Source organism: Ranitomeya variabilis, chromosome 2 (assembly GCF_051348905.1).
Source record: "Ranitomeya variabilis isolate aRanVar5 chromosome 2, aRanVar5.hap1, whole genome shotgun sequence".
NCBI lineage: Eukaryota > Metazoa > Chordata > Amphibia > Anura > Dendrobatidae > Ranitomeya > Ranitomeya variabilis.
Window position 1 is genome coordinate 938646700 of NC_135233.1, and position 25524 is coordinate 938672223.

Genomic DNA, 25524 nt, shown 5'->3' on the forward strand with positions numbered 1-25524 from the left:
AGTGGACCCTGCCTAACGCTCTCCCTGCTTCTGATGAAGCGGCAGCAACCTGTCCCTAAGCTCAGATCAGCAGCAGTAAGATGGCGGTCGGCGGGAACGCCCCTTTATAGCCCCTGTGACGCCGCAGACAGCAAGCCAATCACTGCAATGCCCTTCTCTAAGATGGTGGGGACCAGGATCTATGTCATCACGCTGCCCACACTCTGCGTTCACCTTCATTGGCTGAGAAATGGCGCTTTTCGCGTCATTGAAACGCGACTTTGGCGCGAAAGTCGCGTACCGCATGGCCGACAAGCACAGGGGTCGGATCGGGTTTCATGAGACGCCGACTTAGCCAAAAGTCGGCGACTTTTGAAAATGATCGACCCGTTTCGCTCAACCCTAGTAGGGACTATTGCACATTAAAGGGAACATGTCACCAGGTTTTACCTATATAAAAATTGTATTCAGTATTTTATCTGATATGAAATTACCTTCTTAAAATTCAGGCTATTAGTCCCTTGCGGCGCCGCATACCCTATACAAGGAGAAGGACTCAAGTGTTCGCTGGACACACCTTGACTAACCAGTTGGCTTGGTGACAATTTAGCAGGAGAGTTTGACGGTCCAGATATCCTCAATAGACACTTCATATCTCTATAGTTTAAGGAGGTTGTTTATGTAGAGAGACCAGTTTATAGGGGTAAAACCTTGTGACATGTTCCCTTTGTGGTTGTTAAGTTTTTAAAAACAAGTGAAAAAAAGGATTTAATATATTTCCATGGATAATTCACATCTCAAATGTTTCTGGCAAGTTCACAAGATCCACTCACACATAGAGCTGCCTTGAGAATGGGGCCCCACAGGGTGCACCACTGTTAGAGGTAAGGAGGCCGCACTTGTGTAGCTTGCTCCCTTTTTATGGTGTTCAGAAATATTTCTATTTGCGCTTACTTAGCAATTTTCTATGAAATTATCTGAGAGCCTTTCCACTGGCAGCGATGTACAAACTTGCCCACATTTTCAAGATATATAGGAGTCCAGTGGTGAGACACATTGGACACATTTATGAAATACTCCAGTGCATATGCCATCGACTTGCATTCTAAAGAATAATGCATATGTTATGTATAAGCGCTTTGTAGTTGCCTACACTGAATAAAAGTAACCTTGCAGCTGCACACTTTGACATTCATTTGGCCCACAGCAAAGGAGAGGTACTGTCACTTTTGTTTGACGTATAGTGACAGTGTTAGCAGCCCAAGGCTAAGTTTCCACAATTATTTAAGATCTGAAGACTCCAATTACACAGAATACACAGATATATTTTGAAGGGAAATTGTTCTGTTCAAGAAACCTGTTATGACACATAATTATGTTTATCGTTTTCTATTTCCCATAAATTTATAAATTACAATTGGTGACTGGATTGTAACTAACACTTTCAACTCTCCAGTCCACCCTTAAAAGGGTATTCCCTTCTCCAAGATCCTATCCCAATAGGATGCTGCCCGACTTCCACCTCTCTCCTTGCTACTCCTCTGCAAATCTCTTCATTGGATCTCAATTAACCAACGTATACAGTTGAAACCACTAGCATTGAACTAACAAGCCATCCATAATCTGTCTCCTCCATATATCTCCAAATCAATCTTTTGATGTCTTCCAACATGTAATCTCCGGTCCTCACAAGAACTCCTTCTCTCCTCCACACGTGTATGTTCTTCACCCAATCACCTCCAAAACTTCTCCCGATTATCTCCTGTCTTCTGAAATTCTGTGCCCCAATACATCCGATTATCCGCCACATTCGAAACTTTCAGACGGAACTTGAAAACGCACCCATTCAGAATAGCTAAAAATCTGCAATGACCCCACTGCCACCTCACCAGCACAGGAACTGACGCAAAACCCTAACCTAATGTCTCCTTCCCCATTATCCTGTGTGTAGACAGTAAGTCCACCAGGGCAGGGCCCTCTCCTTACTGTTCCAGTCTGTCATTGTTAGTTTGGTCACCATATTTTATATTTGTATCTTGTATGTAAACCCTTTTTCATGTACAGCACTCTTAAAATCAATGGTGGTCTAAAAGTAAATAAGAATAAACCACATGCCCCTACTTTAATCACATGCACAGTGCCATGTAACTTCCCAACAAGATAGTCACTTGGGAATTCAGAATCAACAAGAACATCCCATGACAGAACTCATCATCTATCGTGTCTCATAAGCCAAAATAGCCACTGATCTTTTTTGGAAAAACAGCATTATATTTTTGTCTAAAAGGAAATCTTTACCATTGCTTTAAAAGCACATGCTACATTCCCAGCACTGAAGTATGGTCTCTTTCATCTTTCAATTTATCAATCTTCAAGAACAAGTCACCTTTCATGCTAAATCTGCTCTGCTGTATAAACTGGAGCTTGGCCCTGAACTTGGCAAAGAATTCTCATTTTGAAGAGGTCAGAGTTCTTCAACAATCTGTTCTGAAAATGGATATATGGTACAGGAGGGAACGCTGCAGGCACATAGCACCATTGTAGAATACCAGACACAATGCAATTAGGCTCTGTCCCTACTTGTAGAAAGAGGTTTGAGATAAAACTCATATGAACATCAACACTTCAGCGAATTATAGCAGAATTCCCCCCTAATCGAGACTCATGCTCAAGTGATTATTTGGCATTGCATAATTATTTTATTTTTCTCATTTTTAGTTGCACATAGTTTGATAATTGTTTATTTGCTATAATAAGAATAAGCATTACAAGCACTAACTCCCTGTTCAGTCACCAATCATGCATAGACCTTTTGTATGACTGGTCCTTTTGTCAAACACTGACCTCAAACTTCTACTTAGGCCGGTTTCACACGTCAGTGGCTCCGGTACATGAGGTGACAGTTTCCTCACGTACCGGAGCCACTGACACACGTAGACACATTGAAATCAATACATCTGTGCAGATGTCATTGATTTTTTGCGGACCGTGTCTCCGTGTGCCAAACACGGAGACATGTCAGTGTTCGTGGGAGCGCACGTATTACACGGACCCATTAAAGTCAATGGGTCCGTGTAAAACACGTACCGCACATGGACGTTGTCCGTGTGCAGTCCGTGCGCCGTGCAGGAGACAGCGCTACAGTAAGCGCTGTCCCCCCCACGTGGTGCTGAAGCCGCCATTCATATCTTCTCTGCAGCAGCGTTTGCTGTAGAGAAGATATGAATAATCCTTTTTTTTTTTTTGTTTCTCGTGTTTAACATAAATATCCATGTCCCCACCCCCTGTGCGGCCGCCCGCTGTTATTAAAATACTTACCCGGCTCCCTCGCAGTGTCCTGTCCTGGCCGCAGCTTCTACTGTATGCGGACACGTGGGGCCGCCGATTACAGTCATGAATATGCGGCTCCACCCCTATGGGAGGTGGAGCCGCATATTCATGACTGTAATCGGTGGCCCCACCTGACCGCTCATACAGTAGAAGCTGCGGCCAGGAAAGGACACTGCGTGGGAGCCGGGTAAGTATTTTAATAACAGCGGGCGGCCGCACAGGGGGTGGGTACATGGATCTTTATGTTAAACACGAGAAACAAACAAAAAAAAGGATTATTCATATCTTCTCTACAGCAAACGCTGCTGCAGAGAAGATATGAATGGCGGCTTCAGCACCACGTGGGGGGGACAGCGCTTATCTCTAGCGCTGTCTCCTGCACGGTGCGTGTGGTACCCAGTCGGCACACGTGTGCCACACTGATGTGCCACAGAAACGCACGGGCACACGGACACGGATAATTCCGGTACCGATTTTTCCGGTACCGGAATTATCTGGACGTGTGGGACTGCCCTTAGGCAGGAAGAAAAGGATCCAAACAATCAAAGTGAAGTAAATAAATACCAGGAAGGTAGGACACAATTAAAATTACTACTAGTTTTAAAGATATAGAAGGACCCTTTGTGAAAAGTTATGAGGACTACTATATAATAAAAGTTGATTTTTGATTGTTTAAAGGGGTTGTCCATTACTTTACAGAGGACAGGGATCATTCAAAAAGAAAGGAATTAAATTCACCACTGGAATCCCCCACTGTGTCAGCGTTGCTCATCTCCACCAGGCCAGGGCAGGTACTGATGAGGTCTCCACCACCAGTCACTAACAGCTTTAAAGGATTAGGTGGCAAAGCAAACGTACAACCCAAATCTTACTTTTTGCTGGCCTCACACACATCTGTGATATTGGAAAAGAGATGGTGGTTTTCAGTCTTGGTCATGGTAGAACTCAGTTGCTTAGAATTCTTAAACATTCGAATTAAAATCTCCAAACTGAGCAGGTATGAATGTTCAGAAGAGATGACCTCAAACATAGCCTGCGGGACGAGAACAAACTGAGGTTGCGATATCATACAGCATTAAGAAACATTCTACAATAATCTTATTAAAATGGAACATGTTACTTTTTGAGGGCATTTTGCTTCAATGCAACAAAAAAAGTAATGAAGCTTTATACATAGGTCTTCCTGGAAGCTGTAGGCAGATAAGGGTGGAATATTTGTAGACAATATGTAGACAATGTCTCCACGATTACAGACTACAATTAACCTGTGTAGTCTGATCCTGAAGGCATGCGTTATTCCACTCTGCTCCACTTTCTTACTATCTATAGATTAGCCAGAAGGATATATTAAGAAATGACTTTAATATCACTCTACACACAAGGTCAGTTTGTAGTCGGAGACACAGTAGACACAAAAAGGCACAAATTTATATCTATAACTGAGAACATAGCACTGCCCAAATACAATGACGACATTGGCAGTCTTCAGTGACAATCTAATTTGCATAGGGCTTGTCTGGCTGTCCCGCAACAGCAGACTTTTGGGGGACACAATAATTTGGCACATTACATTTCAATGGTTAATCCAATTTCTTTAGGAAAAAAAAAAAAAAAAAGAAAAGAATGTCAGCAGCAAACCTCAATGCTGCGAGCGACACCGGCACAAAAATGGGACAAGAATCCACTAGTCTCTAGCAAACTATGGAAGAAGGTTTATTGCTTAATACACTGGAGAAATAAATCTTTTTTTTTCCCCACTTTTTTGCATCCCCTGGTGAGTGCGGTCATGATTTTATTTTTTATTTTTAATCCAATTTCTTTGGAGAAACGTTACTAGTAATGCTATTTCTGCTTGACGTCATCTCATACAAATCCACATAGCTACACCAGCTGTCGATATAGGATACACTGAAATTACATTTTAGATATATACCTCTTGTCTTTTTCTTTCTTCTTGGCCAATACTATGTGACAAGCCATTCTTCCTCACCTGAAATAGTAAAGTCAGCAATTTAGGTTTCTATCATATGACATCTACGGTATTTAACTATGACAACCAATTTGTAAGCACAATGTATCAAGAACAATGTTATCCAATTTGATTTCAAGAGCAGATGAAAGTCCGCTCATTTCTATATTTTATTACTTTCTTGTGTAAGTAAAGAGCTTACAAAATGGTCAATGGTTTACTGGTGGTGAACACTGCAGCAATACAATTGTATGAGAGGCCAACTGGGAGAATCGATGACCTTTAATAAAGGGGGGAAAAAAGTTATCCAGATTTGGTTAAATTTACTGTCAATGACGAGAATAAGAGAATTATTCATGATGAATTGACTCTCCCACACAAAGCGCAGATTATCAAACTGAATGATTCTTATTCTAGTTAGCACCTATCTATAGGGTAAGGGCTAACTTACTGATCTCTGGGGGTCTGACCGTGGGGACCACCAGCATTCCACAGTATGCAGCGCCCCATCTGGAATGGAACAGAGGTGCACATTCTCAACATCAGCTCCATTCACTGCCTATGGGACTGCCAGAGATACATTAGGCAACACATACCAGGTAGGCACTAACCAGTTTTCAATAAAGTCTATTTTGTCAGTTATACTGGCAGAATGATGTGAATTTCCACCTATCATGAACCAAGTAGTTGCATCAATCTTCCACTTACAAGAAGCATAGTTATTGTAATAAAAAGACGTATTGTGCAGAGGAAAGTTGCATAAGAGTGTCATAAATACAGCTAGTGTTCAAAACAATGCAGTAAAATGACAGCGGAGAAGCAACATAATAGGAATACAGTTTCTAGTGCCAATTAAAGTTAGGTACAAACTGGTATAATCAGCAAAACATGACAAATCATTACCAGCAGATATACCATAGCCACCTCCACACAATAAACAAGGCTGTATAAAAAAACTAATCACTATATATAAGTCATGCGAGTTATAAATAACACTACAGTCCTTTACTTCAGCAACTGATATCTGAATACATCTCAATAATCTAGTATATGCGCTAAAATCTAAAAAATTTCACCTGGAATTGCCCGGTCAGCTGGTATTTTCTATGTCCAAACTCCGAAACTAAATGGCCAGAAAGGTTGTGTAACAAACAGGCAATCCCGGAATGTGTTGTGGTTGTTGAACAGGAGCGAGACATGCAGCCGCGGGGACTCAAGCATATTATTGGAGCATGCCGAAGTCACACGTACACCACCCGAGCATGCTCCAGTAACACCTTATCCGGGCACATTCACTCATCACTAATGATTATGAACATCAAAGTCATAAGGGCTGCATAATCCTCTTAGAACGTTTTCAAAGTAGATGTGTCCCTCCTGCAGAACTAATGGAGGCACCATATTGTAGCACGTAGTGATGAGTGCCAACAGTTGTGTATTGAAGAGCCTTAGGGACTTGTATGCCAATATACAAACTACAGGCCGAGGTTTCTGTTCCTTAGTCTGTGGATAGACCTTTGTATCTTTAGGCAACAGACTCTCCAATCGGAGATAAAGTTTTAATGCAGCACACAAATACATCACTACTACCCAAGAGCTAAATGTACAGACATTCATTAGTTGCAATACGTAATGGTACTGGGAGAAATAAAAGGTAAGCAACTATCTGCAAGCTCCAACAGATCGCCTCGAAATTCCTTGTAAGTCACATAAGTAATAGCACAACCCGGACAGGATCACCTTTCAGCCTGAAGAACTTAAAATCCTCTGCAGCCAATAAATTTTAAATTGCTTGACAGTGCTATCAGCATAAATCTTATGAATTATTTCTATATATTTTTTTTTTTTGAATGGCCAAACAATGCAGTTACCTTCCATAAAGACCGGATATCAATACAGATCTATTGCATGTTTCATCTAACTGTGCAATATCTCTGCAGTCTACACCTGCTGTAGGAAAAGTAACGAGAAACTATGAAAAAAAAAAAAAAAACAAGACACTTGACCGTTTCACATGCTGTTCAGTGCATTGGTACAATCTCAAATACCATAGCCATTAGGTATGGTACGTTCAATGACAAACATACACTATGCGTCTGCACACTGCAATCAATAAACTAAGTATCTGAAGTTTTTTATGTTTGTAGCAATAGTGGAATCAATGTATTTGTTGATTGCAGTGTGTTGACATGTAGTCTTTGTGCATATACTTGTATATTGGCTAAGGTGTATGTGTACCTGCACATTCATTCAATACTATAGGAGTGCTGGCATTTTTCAGATATATTTTTTGCAAATTTATGAAACCGATGCTTAAAAACCTCTACAAGCTGTGTTTCACCACTAATCTCCCGCCATCAGTCGCCATCAGGCATAGGCTTGTGCATCTTTAGACTGTTTCAACCAACCAATCAGCAACTGTTAACAGGCAGCTTCCTTCAAATTTTGCCCGAATATGAAGAAACATTCCTTTTCCTCTTTAGTGCAGGTAATGAAAAGATTCCCTTTAATGGTTGTCAGAGAAATGTTATGCCACATTGAATGCTCTTGGGCACACGAATCATCAAGAATTATTGCTGGCAGCTCCCTTTGCATTTGCTGACAAATGACATTTCCGATGTGCTCGATGGTGGACAAAAAATGTCTCATGGGAACAACTTCACATTCCTTCTTGAAGGCATCTTCATGACGCTGCCCATGACCAATCTTTGGACATCATTGTGTGGAACACAAAAGCGAGACTCATCAATGAAGAGGCTAGGCTTTCAATGCAGTCTTGCTCCGTACCATGATAGCTTTTGAGAGTGGTATAATGAGGTCAAGGGAACACCTGTAGCTGGACATCTGGACTGTAGACCAATGTCATCCAAACACCTTCTAAGGCTATGTTCACATGTTGCAGGGAAAAATATAAGGTGTTAGGTCACCAATGCAAGATGTATGTGGAACTATTAAACAACTTTGTGAAAAAAAAAAAAAAACAACGATCAAATTGTTTAGGGAAAAAAATATTTAGGTTCTTTCATGTCTGAAAAAATAGCGACTATTCTGGACAAAAAAAGTTCCTGTAATGAGGTAATCTAATAAATGTGCCACTGCTATGTAATGTGCAACGGCCATGTCATGTCTAACCATGAAGATGCCTTCACGAGGGAACGTCATAGTGCTCCTATTCCTGGGATTGTGGCATTTGGTGGCTTAATGTATGGGTGCAAGTACCAGGTACACTAATGTCCCAGCATTACACTGATTTGGTGGTGGAACCAGTGATAAGGATATTTCTCCAAAGCGTCTCAGAAGCTGTCTATCAACACGACAACACCAGACTTCATGTTTTTCATGCGATTGTGCGTAGCCTGTGCGTTGATGTGCTACCATTGCCTGCAGCATTCCTGGACTTATCTTGCACAAAGCACATTTGGAACGTCAATGGTCAGCAATTGCAAAGGGAGCTGTCAAAAGCGGATCTTGATGATTTACGTGCTCAAGTTCATTCAGCAAGGGAGAACATCGGCCATTATAACCTTACTGATAGCAGCCAATGCGTGGAAGTGTGTGTATTTCTTCACGTGGCGCTCAGATTCAATACTGAATAGGTCGAGATGTTTTGAAAATGTTGTTTACATTTTTTCATCATCTTCATATCTTGAACATTTCTATTAGTTATGTGAATTTCATAATACCTTGAGTTTTGCTTATATATGTGTTATAAAATTTTATATATATATATATATATATATATATATATATATATATATATATATATATATATATATATATATATATTTGAAGTAGAGGTAAAAGATTCAATTTTATCACTTGAATAAAGACAGTAAAAGAAGTGAGCTTCTAACACACTCTACAGTCATTTCATTTTTACTCCCTCAAAATATTGTATATCCTAACTCCTAATATAGAAGTAGATCATGTGGTAGGTGTGGGGATGTACAGTAACTATCCCCTCGTTAGTCCTGCAACTAAGTGTTTATCACATAACAATAAAAGTACCGTATATAATGAATTATGCAGATAAAAATAAAAAAATCATAAGTAATTAATACAAAGTCTAAAATGAATTGATGCAGAAAGTATATTGGAAAATTGTCTAACTTTTATTATACAATAAAAAAAATATATAGATATAATTATATAGAGCCACAAGAATACTATTAAATTGGCCTCTAGAAACATCTTCAAAAAGACGATGCGCAGCAAATACCTGTTCAGCTTCTCACTACAGAAAAGTAATGTACTGTGAAGCCCTTTATATACAGTACAAACTTAGGAGATACAAGGCAAACATGAGCTGTTTATAGATTCAAGTACGGAACAAAAATCAATGAACATTTTTGGCCATTTCAGAAAATATTTTATTAGACACGGTGATCTTTGTTCACAATATTTTCTCTAGTGGAAATCTGATGAAAAGTGGAAGGATAAATTCACATCAATGTCAGGAATTTTTTTTTTGGTTCCATTTTAGAATTAGAAAAGTGGAATCCACGCAGAGGACGGATCCATCAGAAGACACATCAAATTGACTCTAATGGGACCCCAGTCTGGTTTCTGTAAATTAACCAGCAGAAATAGAGAAGCAAACTCTGGAATTCCGGTCAGTAAAAGTAAAGGAATCTGTGACACAAATGTGAATGGAGGTTACAAATGCGCAAGTGGAAACCACAACTAAAAAAATCTTTATTTCAGCTTATTTTGTGAAACATTAAAGTAACTCTTTACTTCAAGTCACTGTAGCCATGCCATTTATACTGATTAAAAAATTTGCAAGGGCAACTATGAAACCTGAGAAACAAGTTCCAAGTAACGAACACAGAACACTGATACAATAATCTCCATGAACAGCACTTCAAACACAACACAACTGTGGATGCTGTCAAAGCAATGGACTATTCCATGTATGCACTATGCATTCGTTTCTTCTTCCGTTTCATCGTGTCTTCTGCAGGCAGCAGACATTATATTTGAGCTAGCATCACAACTGAAGACTTATGAGATGCAAATTGCAACCTGGAGCTGTCGCAGAGTTTCCTCACCTAATTAAAGAGGACATGTCACTCACCAGAAATATATAATTTTTTTTTATCATATGTAAATGCTACTGTTCTCCTGAACCTGCTATTTCTTCCCTTTTTTTTATTCCTAAGATCCGGTCTTCTTTTACCTGTATTTAGTTTAGTCTTTTTAGAGAAATGAGTGTCATCCTCATCTCTTTTTTTTCCGGGAGTCTTAAGGACCACATCCATTTGTCTAAAAAACACAAGATCTACATTTAAACCAAACAGAAAAAAGAGAGGTAATTCCCGGGAGCTGCTGCAGAATGAAAACAAGGGTGTCTGTTCTCTGGATCTTTATTCATTCATACAACAAGTTTTGAAGTCGGGTTGACTCCATCAGGTATCTAGCGATACAATCCTTTGCTCATTGAGCCTTATATTGAGGGTTGAAGCGCCTTTTCTCTTTTTCTTTAAATCTACAGGACGATGGTGTCATATTGGGAATGGAGAGGCGCAGGAACAAAAAACTTACATCAGATTCAAGAGAAAAGAGGCATCTACACCAGGTGAAAAATATGTATGAATGTCAAGGGACAGGAGCTGTTCTCTACTTTAATGCATTCTATTTAGGTGGTGCGTTGATAATTTATTAAAACATTCAGTCGGAGCCAACAGAGCGGTAGAACTTCATTCTCAATAAACAATAATTGGAACTTGCCATTAAAATTTCCACATTACTAAAAACCTAATCTTTAGCCTAAATCTGTATCTAGCTATCTATCTATACAGTACAGACCAAAAGTTTGGACACAACTTCTCATTTAAAGATTTTTCATGACTATGAAAATTGTACATTCACACTGAAGGCATTAAAACTATGAATTAACACATGTGGAATTATATACTTAACAAAAAAGTGTGAAACAACTGAAAATATGTCTTATATTCTAGGTTCTTCAAAGTAGCCACCTTTTGCTTTGATGACTGCTTTGCACACTCTTGGCATTCTCTTGATGAGCTTCAAGAGGTAGTCACCGGGAATGGTCTTCCAACAATCTTGAAGGAGTTCCCAGAGATGCTTAGCACTTGTTGGCCCTTTAGCCTTCACTCTGCGGTCCAGCTCACCCCAAACCATCTCGATTGGGTTCAGGTCTGGTGACTGTGGAGGCCAGGTCATCTGGCTTAGCACCCCATCACTCTCGTTCTTGGTCAAATAGCCCTTACACAGCCTGGAGGTGTGTTTGGGGTCATTGTCCTGTTGAAAAATAAATGATGATCCAACTAAACGCAAACTGGATGGAATAGCATGCCGCTGCAAGATGCTGTGGTAGCCATGCTGGTTCAGTATGCCTTCAATTTTGAATAAATCCCCAACAGTGTTACCAGCAAAGCACCCACACCATCACACCTCCTCCTCCATGCTTCATGATGGGAATCAGGCATGTAGAGTCCATCTGTTCACCTTTTCGGTGAACCAAAGATCTCAAATTTGGACTCATCAGACCAAAATACAGATTTCCACTGGTCTAATATCCATTCCTTGTGTTCTTTAGCCCAAACAAGTCTCTTCTGCTTGTTGCCTGTCCTTATCAGTGGTTTCCTAGCAGCTGTTTTACCATGAAGGCCGGCTGCACAAAGTCTCCTCTTAACAGTTGTTGTAGAGATGTGTCTGCTGCTAGAACTCTGTGTGGCATTGACCTGGTCTCTAATCTGAGCTGCTCTTAACCTGCAATTTCTGAGGCTGGTGACTTGGATAAACTTATCCTCAGAAGCAGAGGTGACTCTTGGTCTTCCTTTCCTGGGACGGTCCTCATATGAGCCAGTTTCTTTGTAGCGCTTGATGGTTTTTGCCACTGCACTTGGGGACACTTTCAAAGTTTTTCCAATTTTTCAGACTGACTGACCTTCATTTCTTAAAGTAATGATGGCCACTCGTTTTTCTTTATTTAGCTGCTTTTTTCTTGCCATAAGACAAATTCTTACAGTCTATTCAGTAGGACTATCAGCTGTGTATCCACCAGACTTCTGCACAACACAACTGATTGTCCCAACAACATTTATAAGGCAAGAAATCCCACTTATTTAACCTAACAGGGCATACCTGTGAAGTGAAAACCATTCCCAGTGACTACCTCTTGAAGCTCATCAAGAGAATGCCAAGAGTGTGCAAAGCAGTCATCAAAGCAAAAGGTGGCTACTTTGAAGAACCTAGAATATAAGACATATTTTCAGTTGTTTCACACTTTTTTGTTAAGTATATAATTCCACGTGTTAATTCATAGTTTTGATGCCTTCAGTGTGAATGTACAATTTTCATAGTTATGAAAATACAGAAAAATCTTTAAATGAGAACGTGTGTCCAAACTTTTGGTCTGTACTGTATATATATAAATAATGGTTTTGCCAACAATCTAATGTGTATGTAGGCTATATAATCCTTGTTCCCATGGAAAATATATTGCAACTGGTGACTTTCTTGTCAGTATATGCAATGTTAAATTGGGGATTTTTTCCTACCAGAAGCATAATAAGTTGACTCTTTAATCAAAACAACCTTAGTAGTTCTGATAGTAAATCTCTATGATTAGACAGTCCAAGATTGCAGACAATTTCAACAATAATCTAATGTAAATTCATATTTGGTTGGATGACAACATGACATGTTAAGGCATTTATACTCTGCTCACAAAAAGGGAACACTAAAATACCACATCCTAGATATCACTGAATGAAATATTTGCAAATCTTTATTCATTACATAGTGCAGTGCGTTGAGAACAATAAAACAAAAATGATCATTGTAAATCAAAACTAATATCCCATGAACATCTGGAGCTGGAATTATACTCAAAATAAAAGTAGAAAATCAAATAACAGGCTGATCCAACTTCAGTGGAAATGCCTGAAGACAAGGAAATGATGCTCAGAAGTATGTGTGACCTCCACATACCTGTATGACCTTCCTACAATGCCTGGGCATGCTCCTGATGATGCGGCGGATGTTTTCCTGAGGGATCTCGTCCCAGACCTGGATTAAAGCATCACTCAACTCCTGGACAGTCTGTGGTGCAACGTGGCATTGGTTGATGGAACGAGACATGATGTCCCAAATCCGCTCAAATGGATTCATGAATGGGGAAGGGGCAGGACAGTTCTTAGCATCAATGCCTTCATCATGCAGGAAATGCTGACACTTCAGCCACATGAGGCGTAGCATTGTCATGCATCAGAAGGAACCCATAACCTACTGCACCTGCATATGATCTCTGAGCATCTCATCATGATACCTAACGGCAGTCAGGGTGTCCCAAATCCGCTCGAATGGATTCAGGAATGGGGAAGGGGCAGGACAGTTCTTAGCATCAATGCCTTCATCATGCAGGAAATGCTGACACACTTCAGCCACATGAAGGGTAGCATTGTCATGCATCAGAAGGAACCCATGACCTACTGCACCTGCATATGGTCTCTGAGCATCTCATCACGGTACCTAAAGGCAGTCAGGGTATCTCTGGCTAGCACATGGAGGGTTGTGCAGCCCTCCAAAGAAATTCCTCCCCACACCATTACTTACTCACTGCCAGACAAGTCATGCTGGAGGATGTTGCAGGCAGCAGAACGTTCTCCAGACTCTGTCACATGTGCTCAGTGTGAACCTGCTCTCATCCGTGCAGGGGTGGGATTCAGCCGGTACGACCCGGTACGGGGCAGCCGTTTACTAAAATTTCTATCTGCCAGCGTTCCGGTAATTGAAAAATGGTTACCACGCCCCCGGACCGCCTCTGGTAAGTTGCTGTGTGGTCGCTGGAGAGCTGTCACACAGACAGCTCTCTCCAGCGACCAAGCGACTTCGGCATCGCTGAAACTGTCTTCAGCGATGCCGAAGTCCCCATGTAAAAAAAAAAAAACCACTACATACGCACCTTCTGTCGTCCTTCATGTCCCTCGGCGCTTGCCGTACTGACTGTGTCTCAGCGCCGGCCGGCCGTAACAGCGGTGCCCAGCGATGAACCGCTGTTACTGCAGGTTCACCGCTGGGCTCTGCTTTACGGCCGGACGGCGCTGAGACAGTCAGTACGGCAAGCTCCAGGGGACGTGACGGACAACAGACGGTGAGTATGTAGTGTTTTTTTTTTTTTACTTTTAGGAGGGGGCAGAACGCTGGACACAGGGGGGGCAGAACGCTGGACACAGGAGGGGGCAGAACGCTGGACACAGGAGGGGGCAGAACGCTGGACACAGGAGGGGGGCAGAACGCTGGACACAGGAGGGGGCAGAACGCTGGACACAGGAGGGGGCAGAACGCTGGACACAGGAGGGGGCAGAACGCTGGACACGGGGGGGGCAGAACGCTGGACACAGGAGGGGGCAGAACGCTGGACACAGGAGGGGGCAGAACGCTGGACACGGGGGGGGCAGAACGCTGGACACGGGGGGGGCAGAACGCTGGACACGGGGGGGGCAGAACGCTGGACACGGGGGGGGCAGAACGCTGGACACAGGAGGGGGCAGAACGCTGGACACGGAGGGGGCAGAACGCTGGACACGGGGGGGGCAGAACGCTGGACACGGGGGGGGCAGAACGCTGGACACAGGGGGGGCAGAACGCTGGACACAGGAGGGGGCAGAACGCTGGACACGGGGGGGGCAGAACGCTGGACACGGGGGGGGCAGAACGCTGGACACAGGAGGGGGGCAGAACGCTGGACACAGGAGGGGGCAGAACGCTGGACACAGGAGGGGGCAGAACGCTGGACACAGGAGGGGGCAGAACGCTGGACACAGGAGGGGGCAGAACGCTGGACACAGGAGGGGGCAGAACGCTGGACACAGGAGGGGGCAGAACGCTGGACACAGGAGGGGGCAGAACGCTGGACACAGGAGGGGGCAGAACGCTGGACACAGGAGGGGGGCAGAACGCTGGACACAGGAGGGGGCAGAACGCTGGACACAGGAGGGGGCAGAACGCTGGACACAGGAGGGGGCAGAACGCTGGACACAGGAGGGGGCAGAACGCTGGACACAGGAGGGGGCAGAACGCTGGACACAGGAGGGGGCAGAACGCTGGACACAGGAGGGGGCAGAACGCTGGACACAGGAGGGGGCAGAGCGCTGGACACGGGGGCAGAAAGCTGGACACGGGGGCAGAAAGCTGGACACGGGGGCAGAAAGCTGGACACGGGGGCAGAAAGGTGGACACGGGGGCAGAAAGGTGAAACGGCATGATTGGAGACACGGGGCAGGATGACAGACATGGCGGCATGACTGGAGACACTGGGGCATGACTGGAGACACTGGGGCAGGAATGGAAACAGATGCGGCAGAATTGAGACACAGGGGGCATGATTGCAGAAATGGGGGCCTGATTGGAGACGGGGCAGAATGGTGATACGGGCATGATTGGAGACACTGGAGGCAGGATTGGAGACAGATGGGGCAGGATCATGGGGCAGGATGGATACGATGGAGACAGATGGGGCAGGATGGGGAGATCATATGGTGCAGAAAGGATACTCATGAGGGCAGGATGGGAGAACATATGGCTGACGCCAGGAATGAGACACACGGGGGCCAGGATGGGGAATATTATTACCATAGGGACTAATTAAGGGATATTATTACTGCAGTGATGTATTTATTTTTTGAGGACACTGTTTTAAATGAGGGGGCGGTCCTGTTACTGTGTAGAGTGACACTATGTCGCCTCTTTTTCTTTATGCGGTGTAATGTAGAAGTTCGGAAAAATTAAGTAATGTGTTCTACAAGCGGAGCGCGAGATAACTCTGTTATTTCCTGCAGAGACGAGTCCTGGCTGGAAGACATGATGGCGGTCTGTGCTGGATGAAAGATGAAGGACTTAACCTAGAGACGTCACTGGTAAGTCAGTATTACCTATACACTGACACTATACACTGTATACTATATACAGAGCTCCTGTGTATAATCTCACTAGTGATCACTGTATTACCTCTACACAGACACTGCATACTAAGTACAGATCTCCTGTGTATAATGGCACTTATGGTGATAGTGTGGTGCTTTTTTTTTATTACTGATCAGAATTGTAGTATTCAGTCACTATGTGGTGGTAATATGTGGTCTGGACATGGTGTTGCGGTATTTGTCCCTTGTATGTGATATTATTCGATCACTGTGGTGGTAATATGTCATCTGGTCATGGTGTAGCGGTATTTGTTCTTTATATGTGATATTATTCGATCACTGTGGTGGTAATATGTCATCTGGTCATGGTGTAGCGGTATTTGTTCTTTGTATGTGATATTATTCGATCACTGTGGTGGTAATATGTCATCTGGTCATGGTGTAGCGGTATTTGTTCTTTTTATGTGATATTATTGGTCATTTTAAAAATTGAAAAATAAATAAAAATATACCTAAATTGTATTGCATATTTTAACAAATATTTAATAGGTTACAGCAGAGTAGGGCCTCACCAAAAGAGTCTACCGTGTTATGGTGGCGGCTTACAAAATCTTTTGGCCAAAACAAAAGCTGCCGGCTAGATGTGTGATCTGGTGATGGGAACGGTTAGGGTATGTGTCCACGTTAAGTAAACGCTGCGTGTTTGACGCTGCGTGGGGCCACAGCGTCAAACACGCAGCGTCCAGATGTTCCAGCATAGTGAAGGGGATTTTATGAAATCCCGTCTCCACTATGCGTGGTAACACGCACCCGGCGGCCCTGCGACTCCGGACATGTGGCGCTTCTTTTAAGATCGCAGCATGTCCGTGTTCCTTGCGGCAGTCTTTGAATGACTTTAATACCGTATGTCACAACGTATTCTTGTCATTAAGGGAGACAAACTGCTTCCAAAAATATGAATCGTGCCACTGGGCGTGGCTTATTAGTATGGGCGGGGTTATTGAAAATGGGCGTGGCCAAAATTCCGGCCGCCGCGACTTAGAGGACCTGTTGTTAAAAATTTGAATCCCACCCCTGCATCCGTGAAGAGCACAGGGTGCTAATGTCGAATTTGACAATCTTGGTGTTCTCTGGCAAATGCCTATTGTCCTGCACTGTGTTGTGCTGTAAGCACAACACCCGTTTGTGGAAATCGGACCCTCATACCACCCTCATAGAGTCTGTTTCTGACAGTCTGAGCAGACACATGGATGTTAGTGGCCTGCTGGAGGTCATTTTGCAGGGCTCTGGCACTGCTCCTTCTGTTCCTCCTTGTAGAAAGGAGGAGGTAGCGGTCCTGTTGCTGGGTTGTTGTCCTCCTACGGTCCCCTCCACGTCTCCTGGTATCTGCTCCATATTCTGGATACTGTGCTGACAGACAAAGCTACCCTTCTCGCATTAAAGTGCCATCTGGGATGAGTTGCACTATCTGAGCAACTTTGTTGGGTTGTAGACAGAGCCTCGTGCTACTATACAGTACCTCAAGGGGTGAGAGCAATGACAAAATACAAAAGTGTCCAACACAACAGCAAAAAAGGATGAGAACAGAGTAATGGTCTGTGATGACTCCCTCCAGAACATAATCCTTTATAGGGGTTTTCTTGCTAATTGCCTATAATTTCTACCTGTTGTTGGTTCCATTTGCACAACAGCAGGAGAAATTGCTTCACAGTCGGTGTTGCTTCATATCAGGACAGGTTGATTTCACAGAAGTGTGATTGACTGTGTTGTTTAAGTGTTCCCTTATTTTTTTTGAGCAGTGTATTTGTGAGCCAATTGAGTGACATGACATCGAATTGTTAATACTGTAGTGGACACCATGTACTGCACTCACTAGACAGGGGTGAAGGTGGAGGGAGAACCATGCCAGGCTAGCTACTCACCGGTGAAGAGGAGAACGGCTCCTGCTACATTCACAATCATCACCCACATTGAAGGGCTAAACAGAACTATACAGCGATATGTGTGCGTTACCAAGCGGGGGAGGGAAAGGAAGCAGTCAGTCTCATCCAAACTCACTCTACTGTACCGCGCACTTAGCAATGAGGAAGAAAATGGCACCCACAAAACTAACTTTCACACTTGACTCAGCTGCTCCTGCTTCACCAGCCTATAGTCTGCCACTCCAGCTGTATTCACCACAAACTTCACAGCACTTTACTGGGATATACACCATGATGGGGACAGAGCTCACTGGCTTCTGTACACACCAGTTCATGCTGCATGCAGCACCTCCATCGAAGTGCTGCTGATTTGTGTGCTAGCAACCATAAGGCGTCTGTGCTTAGCGGTTCATGTGTAAAGCGCTTCCTACTGTATTCAGCTCATACATCGAAACATGTAGTGGGGGTGGGGAGAAAAGATTAAAGAAGGCCGTGTCGGGTCAGTGGGGCAACACACAAAGGGATCTCCACGTTAGTTTGTCTTGGGTATTTTGTGTATTCAAAATAGCAGATGTCTTTACATTACAACTATTATTCCAAATTCCGCTAAATCATTTTCGTTTGCATTGGATATTTATATAGATTGCAGTCATTATCCTGGGACAAGAACTCGGTCCTTAAGCCAATGCATTTTCTATTACAGTCACTGTCCTGTGATGGGCTATCGACTAGTGGAGCATAAGTGGACAGAGCGCTAAATAACGCGGATCTCTGTTTTTGGGAGCAGTTATATTCTTTTAACATTCTAGATTACAGGAAATAAAATAGTGTGTGCAGGGGTTGCAGCTACACCAGACCCTGGAGCATAAGGTTTTTTTTTGCCCATATGGTAGCTCCACCTCATAGTTGGGGGCTCTGGGATTCAAGTTACACCACAGATCACATAAAATGCAAGCTTTTACATGCTTCTTCATTTTGTATGTCTACTATGTCCAGTTATTGTCAATCACTATAGGCATTCCCGTGGCAGTTTGCATCCGCTTTTGATTTGTACTCATACTGATGAATTAATTCATCAGAAATCCTTGTTTATTTCATGTGTTCTTCCTGGAGCGGCGCACGTGTTGCTTCCATTCTATAGGTCTATGAGAACCCAGCTATTTGGCTTTCTAGGATCCAATGCATCAGAGAATTCTGCTTCCAGCATCTCCAAGTATGATTTAATTCCCAAAATATAAATCAAAAGCATATTTCACCAGTCACATCAGAATAACAGGCTACAATCTGCTCTTTGTTTAAAAGACACAGCATTACATTCAGCATCCAGTGCCGCGACGTTTGGACCATTTAAAAGAAATTCTATACCTCATTTACGACTGAGACTGTCTGCCTCCAAGAGCAAGAATATCTATCCTAGAGCCAAGATAATTTATAATTTCCATAAATTCTAATAATTCAAATCCCCATCATAACAGTTTTACCTTTGCTTCCCCCATAAAAGAGCCATTTATGTATTACATGCTTAGCAAATAATTTACAGTGAACTTGGCAGCTGATTTAACCTGCCCGCACTATGGCTAGTGTTAATAAGACACTCAATTCTGCCATGTATCTTTTACTCAAATGTTGCAGTATTTCAGACACATACATATAAAAGCCAGGTGAGGACCATGTCACTCAGGTGACTACACCAAGAGGCCTGTTCCAGAGGCTTCTCACTGTCCTTTTGAGTGACAGGTCTTTTCCCTATCACACCTCAGACATAGATCTCTTTGAAAATCTGCCTCTAGAGTTTATTTGAAATTTAAAGGAGTGTTACCAGTGTGAGTCATGTAGATCCAGAGAGCAGATGGTCAGTTATTACATGACTCACAGTGGTAATGCCACCTTTCATTTAAAATTAGCTCTGGAGGCAGATTCACGGGGAGATCAGCGTCCTGAACATAGATCTTAACAGCTCATTTACGTATTAAGAAAAGCATGGAATTCTTTAGAATTAGAAATTGGATTGCAGATATCAAGGCATAATTTTCTTCAATTTTCGATGACCTCCATTCTTATATAGTCAGCTTAGGAGGGTTGATCCTACTGACAGATTCTCTCTAAAAAAGCGATCAGACCTCGCAGAAAACTAGAAGGATTAGTACAACCTGTAAAGTGGCACCAAACAATTGATTTCAATACTTGTTTCATTTTGCATTACATAATGCATTCACATATTAATCACCTTCATTTTTCTGCTTTTGTCCTGAATCATTTCTATCTGGTATTTTCTTATACCTGTTTGGCTTGTTTAACCAAATACCTGGAAAGTACCTACTGCTCAGTTTGCAGTCAAAGATGGATTTACATACTTCATATGCAGCATTTTTAGAAAGGCGGAAGGTACAGGACATTTATCTTGTTTTGTAAGCAGTAATCTGTCCACTGACATACACGCAAAGTGTTATTTTTTTCCTAATGAAAATTAATATATGAATTTACAAGGTGTCAAACGGTTTGTATGCCATTTGTACACACAGTAATAGGCTATGTTCACACTTTGCGGTTTTTGCTGCGGATCCACAGCGGATTTGCAGCTGCGGATCCGCAGCCGTTTTCCATGCAGGGTACAGTACAATGTTACCCTATGGAAAACAAAAACCGCTGTGCCCACTTTGCGTTTTTCCGCTTGAAAATCAGCGTGGATTTTCTGCGGAAAAAAAGAAGTGGCATGTCAATTCTTTCTGCGGATTCCGCAGCGGTTTTCCACCTGCACCAATAGGAAACTGCAGTTGGAAACCCGCAGTGGAATCCGCAGTAGAAACCGCACAAAAAACCGCAGTGAAAACCACCGCGGTTTTGCACTGCGGTTTTTCCAAATCCGCAGCTGAAAAATCCGCAGCAAAAAAAGGATAGTGTGAACAAGCCCTAATAGTATGCTGACAAAATAAGTAAAAATTAAACAGGATGGCCACTACTTATACAAACCCTTCTTAAATGTTGTAATCTCCAGAGTAAAATAAACCCTTAGGCTTCCCATTCCAGAAATGTTAGTACAAGGTCCCTTTGTCATGTGACATTGTGTCTTGGACGCACTGCAGCCAATCAGCAACTGCTAATGGGCTGTAGCGCTTAAACCTCTACCGGACGTACAAGTTTTGTCTGCGTGAAGAGTGAGCGAAGAAGCTCATTAGCCACTGCTGTCTGACGGCAGCGCTCACGTGGCAGTTATTATAAAAAAAAGAAAAGATGATTGCCAAGTTTTAAAGAAAGCTGGTGAAAGGAGTGCTGTGTATTACCAAAATTATTACTTTATTATTCTTTTTCAAACCGTTCTGCCCTACATCAAATGTCATGAAGCACATTTAAACCAGATTTGTAAAAAAAAAACAAAAAAAAAAACAGAGTATGGGTCCACAGGCAACAAGATGTGGAAGACAGGAGAAGAGGAAGTCTTGTACTGTCGCAAAGGTGTGCAATTTATTTGTCCCCATCTCAAACATATTTAAAAGAACCTTCTGCTTAACTGATCCTTGGAGTATCAATACAGAGGTACATGAACACCATTCTCACAAGTCTGTACACTGCTCAACTCATGTTCAAAGACTAAGCTGATCGCTCCTACACCTTCCTTTCAGCAATTAGTGGAGGTTTCAAGATCCAGTCTCCCAAATAATGCTCCTCACATGTAGCTATTAGGCCATGTGCACACGTTGCGGATTTCTTGCAGAAATTTCCTGAAGAAAACCGGAAATTTTCTGCAAGAAATCCGCATTTTTTTTTTTGCGTTTTTTTTCCGTTTTTTTCGCGTTTTTTTAGCATTCTGCAAGCGTAATTAGCTTGCAGAATGCTAAAGTTTTCCAAGCGATCTGTAGCATCGCTTGGAAAACTGACTGACAAGTTGGTCACACTTGTCAAACATACTGTTTGACAAGTGTGACCAACTTTTTACTATAGATGCAGCTTATGCAGCATCTATAGTAAAAGATAGAATGTTTAAAAATAATTAAAAAAATAAAAAAAATGCTTATACTCACCCAGACATCTCATAAGCGGCGTCCGTTCGTCTTCCTATAGCTGGTCTGTGCGCACAGGGCCTTCCGTGACGTCACGGTCACGTGAGCGGTCACATGACCGCTCACGACCAATCACAGGACAGTGACGTCATCGGCAAGGTCCTTCGCCGCACACCAGCTACAGGAACCGAACGGCAGCGTGCAGCGGTGAGGCGGGAAGACATCGAGGGTGAGTATAGGACTATTTTTTATTTTATTTCTTATTTTTTGACCAGTTATATGGTGCCCAGTGCGTGGAGGAGAGTCTCCTCTCCTCCACCCTGGGTACCAACCGCATATAATCTGCTTACTTCCCGCATGGTGTGCACAGCCCCGTGCGGGAAGTAAGCAGATCAATGGACTCCTAGGTGTGCGGAATCCCTGCAATTCCGCATTTTTAATGAACATGTTGCTTTTTTTTCCGCTATGCGATTTTTTCGCGGAAAAAATCGCAACATTTGCACAAAAAATGCGGAATACCTTGTAAATAATAGGAGGCATATGTTAGCGTTTTTTTCGCGTTTTTATCACGTTTTTATAGCGAAAAAACGCGAAAAAAACGCTAAAAATCCTGAACGTGTGCACATGGCCTTAGTGATGAGCTAACATGATCAGATAAGGTGGTATCATAGCGTTCCCGTGTCCTAATCAGGTATTTTCAATGTGCTCAAAAAAAAAAAAATGCTCAAGTCCACACCTGCATGTCTCGCGGCTGTTCGACAGATGCAACACATGCAGGGTTTGCCTAACAAACAGCCAATCCCTGCATGTGTTGCGGCTGTCGAACAGCTGCGAGATATGCAGTGGTGGCGACTTGAGCATTTTTTCGAGAACACCAAAATACTCTATTAACCCCTTCATGACCCAGCCTATTTGACCTTAATGACCTGGTCATTTTTTGCAATTCTGACCAGTAGCCATTTATGAGGTAATAACTCAGGAACGCTTCAACAGATCCTAGCGGTTCTGAGATTGTTTTTTCGTGACATATTGGGCTTCATGTTAGTGGTAAATTTAGGTCAATAATTTTTGGAGATTTGACTAAAATTTGGAAAACTTTGCAATTTTCAAATTTTGAATTTTTATTCTGTTAAACCAGAGAGTTATGCGACACAAAATAGTTAATAAATAACATTACCCACATGTCTACTTTACATCAGCACAATTTTGGAAACAAAATTTCTCTTTGCTAGGAAGTTATAAAGGATAAAATTTGACCAGCGATTTCTCATTTTTACAACAAAATTTACAAAACCATTTTTTTAGGGACCACCTAACATTTGAAGTCAGTTTGAGGGGTCTATATGGCTGAAAATGCCCAAAAGTGACACCATTCTAAAAACTGCACCCCTCAAGGTGCTCAAAACCACATTCAAGAAGTATATTAACCCTTCAGGTGCTTCACAGCAGCAGAAGCAACATGGAATGAAAAAATTAACATTTAACTTTTTAGTCAGAAAAATGATCTTTTAGCAACAATTTCTTTATTTTCCCAAGGGTAAAAGGAGAAACTGGACCCCAAAATTTATTGTACAATTTGTCCTGAGTACGCCGATACCCCATATGTGGGGGGGGGGGGGGGGGGGGGGAAGACAAAAAAATTTTTTAGCCTCAATTTTTTCATTTTAACATGGGCAACAGGATAAAATGGATCCTAAAATGTGTTGGGCAATTTGTCCTGATTACACCGATACCTCACATATGGGGGTAAACCACTGTTTGGGTACACGGCAAGGCTCGGAAGTGAAGGAGCGCCATTTGACTTTTGAATGAAAAGTTAGCTCCAACTGTTAGCGGACACCATGTCGCGTTTGGAGAGCCCCTGTGTGCCTAAACATTGGAGCTCCCCCACAAGTGACCCCATTTTGGAAACTAGACCCCCAAGGAGCTTATCTAGATGCATAGTGAGCACTTTGAACCCCCAGGTGCTTCACAAATTGATCCGTAAAAATAAAAAAGTACTTTTTTTTCACAAAAAATTTTAGCCTCAATTTGTTCATTTCCACATGGGCAACAGGATAAAATGGATCCTAAAATTTATTGGGCAATTTCTCCTGAGTACACCGATACCTCACATGTGGGGGTAAACCACTGTTTGGGCACACGGCAAGGCTTGGGGAAGGGAAGGAGTGCCATTTGACTTTTTGAATGAAAAATTAGCTCCAATCGTTAGCGGACACCATGTCGCGTTTGCAGAGGTCCAAATGTGCCTAAACAGTAGAAACCCCCCATAAGTGACCTCATTTTGGAAACTAGACCCCCCAAGGAACTTATCTAGATGTGTGGTGAGCACTTTTTATCCCCAAGTGCTTCACAGAAGTTTATAACGCAGAGCCGTGAAAATAAAAAATCTTTTTCTTTTCCTGAGGAAGGTAATATCCGAAACGCGCGTTGGGGAGGGCGGGAGTCGTTGCGGCACACTGCGTAAGCACATCAGGTATTTTGTTTTATTTGTTTAGCTTGCATTTGTGCTATGTTCTTTAGCACACACTTGTGCATAGGATTTTCCCTGATGATTGTAGTAATGCTATACATGGGACATGTTTTGTATACAAACACCCTGATTATTACTAGTATTATGATGTGCTTTACCTTACTTGTGCAGATGTGTCTGCCCGCCTCCCTTGCCATATAGTATGTTCGTGATTGCCTTTTTACCCTTTAGCTGCTAGCGACTTTTTGTATCTTTTCAATAAATTTGTTACATTTGTTTGCATTATGGATGTGCACATAGACGCATAGTGGACATGGGATTTCCAGAAATCTCATCCACTATTCTGTAATATCTGGCAATGCGGATTTCTCTGGAATAAGACATGAGATTGCAGATAGCAATGTATTTTATTTAACTTTCTATGACCTACCTGCCCATTTAGGTGGCTTAAGAGGGGAATCCTACTAACAGATTACCTTCAAGGAACCACATTACCTACAACTCTCAATGTGTCATGTTTGGTGTATGAATTGTCACCTGCTCATTTATGCTATATGTGAAACCAGGGTCAGCACCAAGGCGAAAAAAGTTTTCTTATTTGTTGAACTTATTAGCAAGTAAGGATTAATAAAAATAAATTTAAAAATAGTAATATCTTCTGTTATTTTCAGACTGAAATACAATATTATCTGGGGTTCAATTGTTAATATATATTTTTAACTATTTCCGGTAATTCACATTTTTTATGCTGTTCTTCACATGACTAGATGAAAAAGCCAATTTTTAACTAAGGCTACTTTCACACTAGCGTCGGGCCGACGTTCCCGACGCTAGCGTTATCTCCGCCGCACAACGGGGGCAGCGGATGCATTTTTCCAGCGCATCCGCTGCCCCATTGTGAGGTGCGGGGAAGTGCGGGGAGGTGGGGCCGGAGTTCCGGCCGCGCATGCGCGGTCGG

At 42.5% G+C, this 25524-nt stretch overlaps 1 protein-coding gene across 1 annotated transcript in view; it reads right to left on the reverse strand.

Annotated features, from left to right (window-relative positions):
- Positions 1-25524, reverse strand: part of ARHGEF26 (Rho guanine nucleotide exchange factor 26) — a 153927-nt gene that overhangs the window by 103566 nt on the left and 24837 nt on the right. The window contains exons 5-6 of the mRNA XM_077290718.1: positions 5243-5299; positions 4182-4342 (exon numbers count right to left, since the gene is read on the reverse strand). Of these exons, the coding sequence (XP_077146833.1) occupies positions 4182-4342; positions 5243-5299 (218 nt within the window). The remainder of the gene's footprint in view (positions 1-4181; positions 4343-5242; positions 5300-25524) is intronic.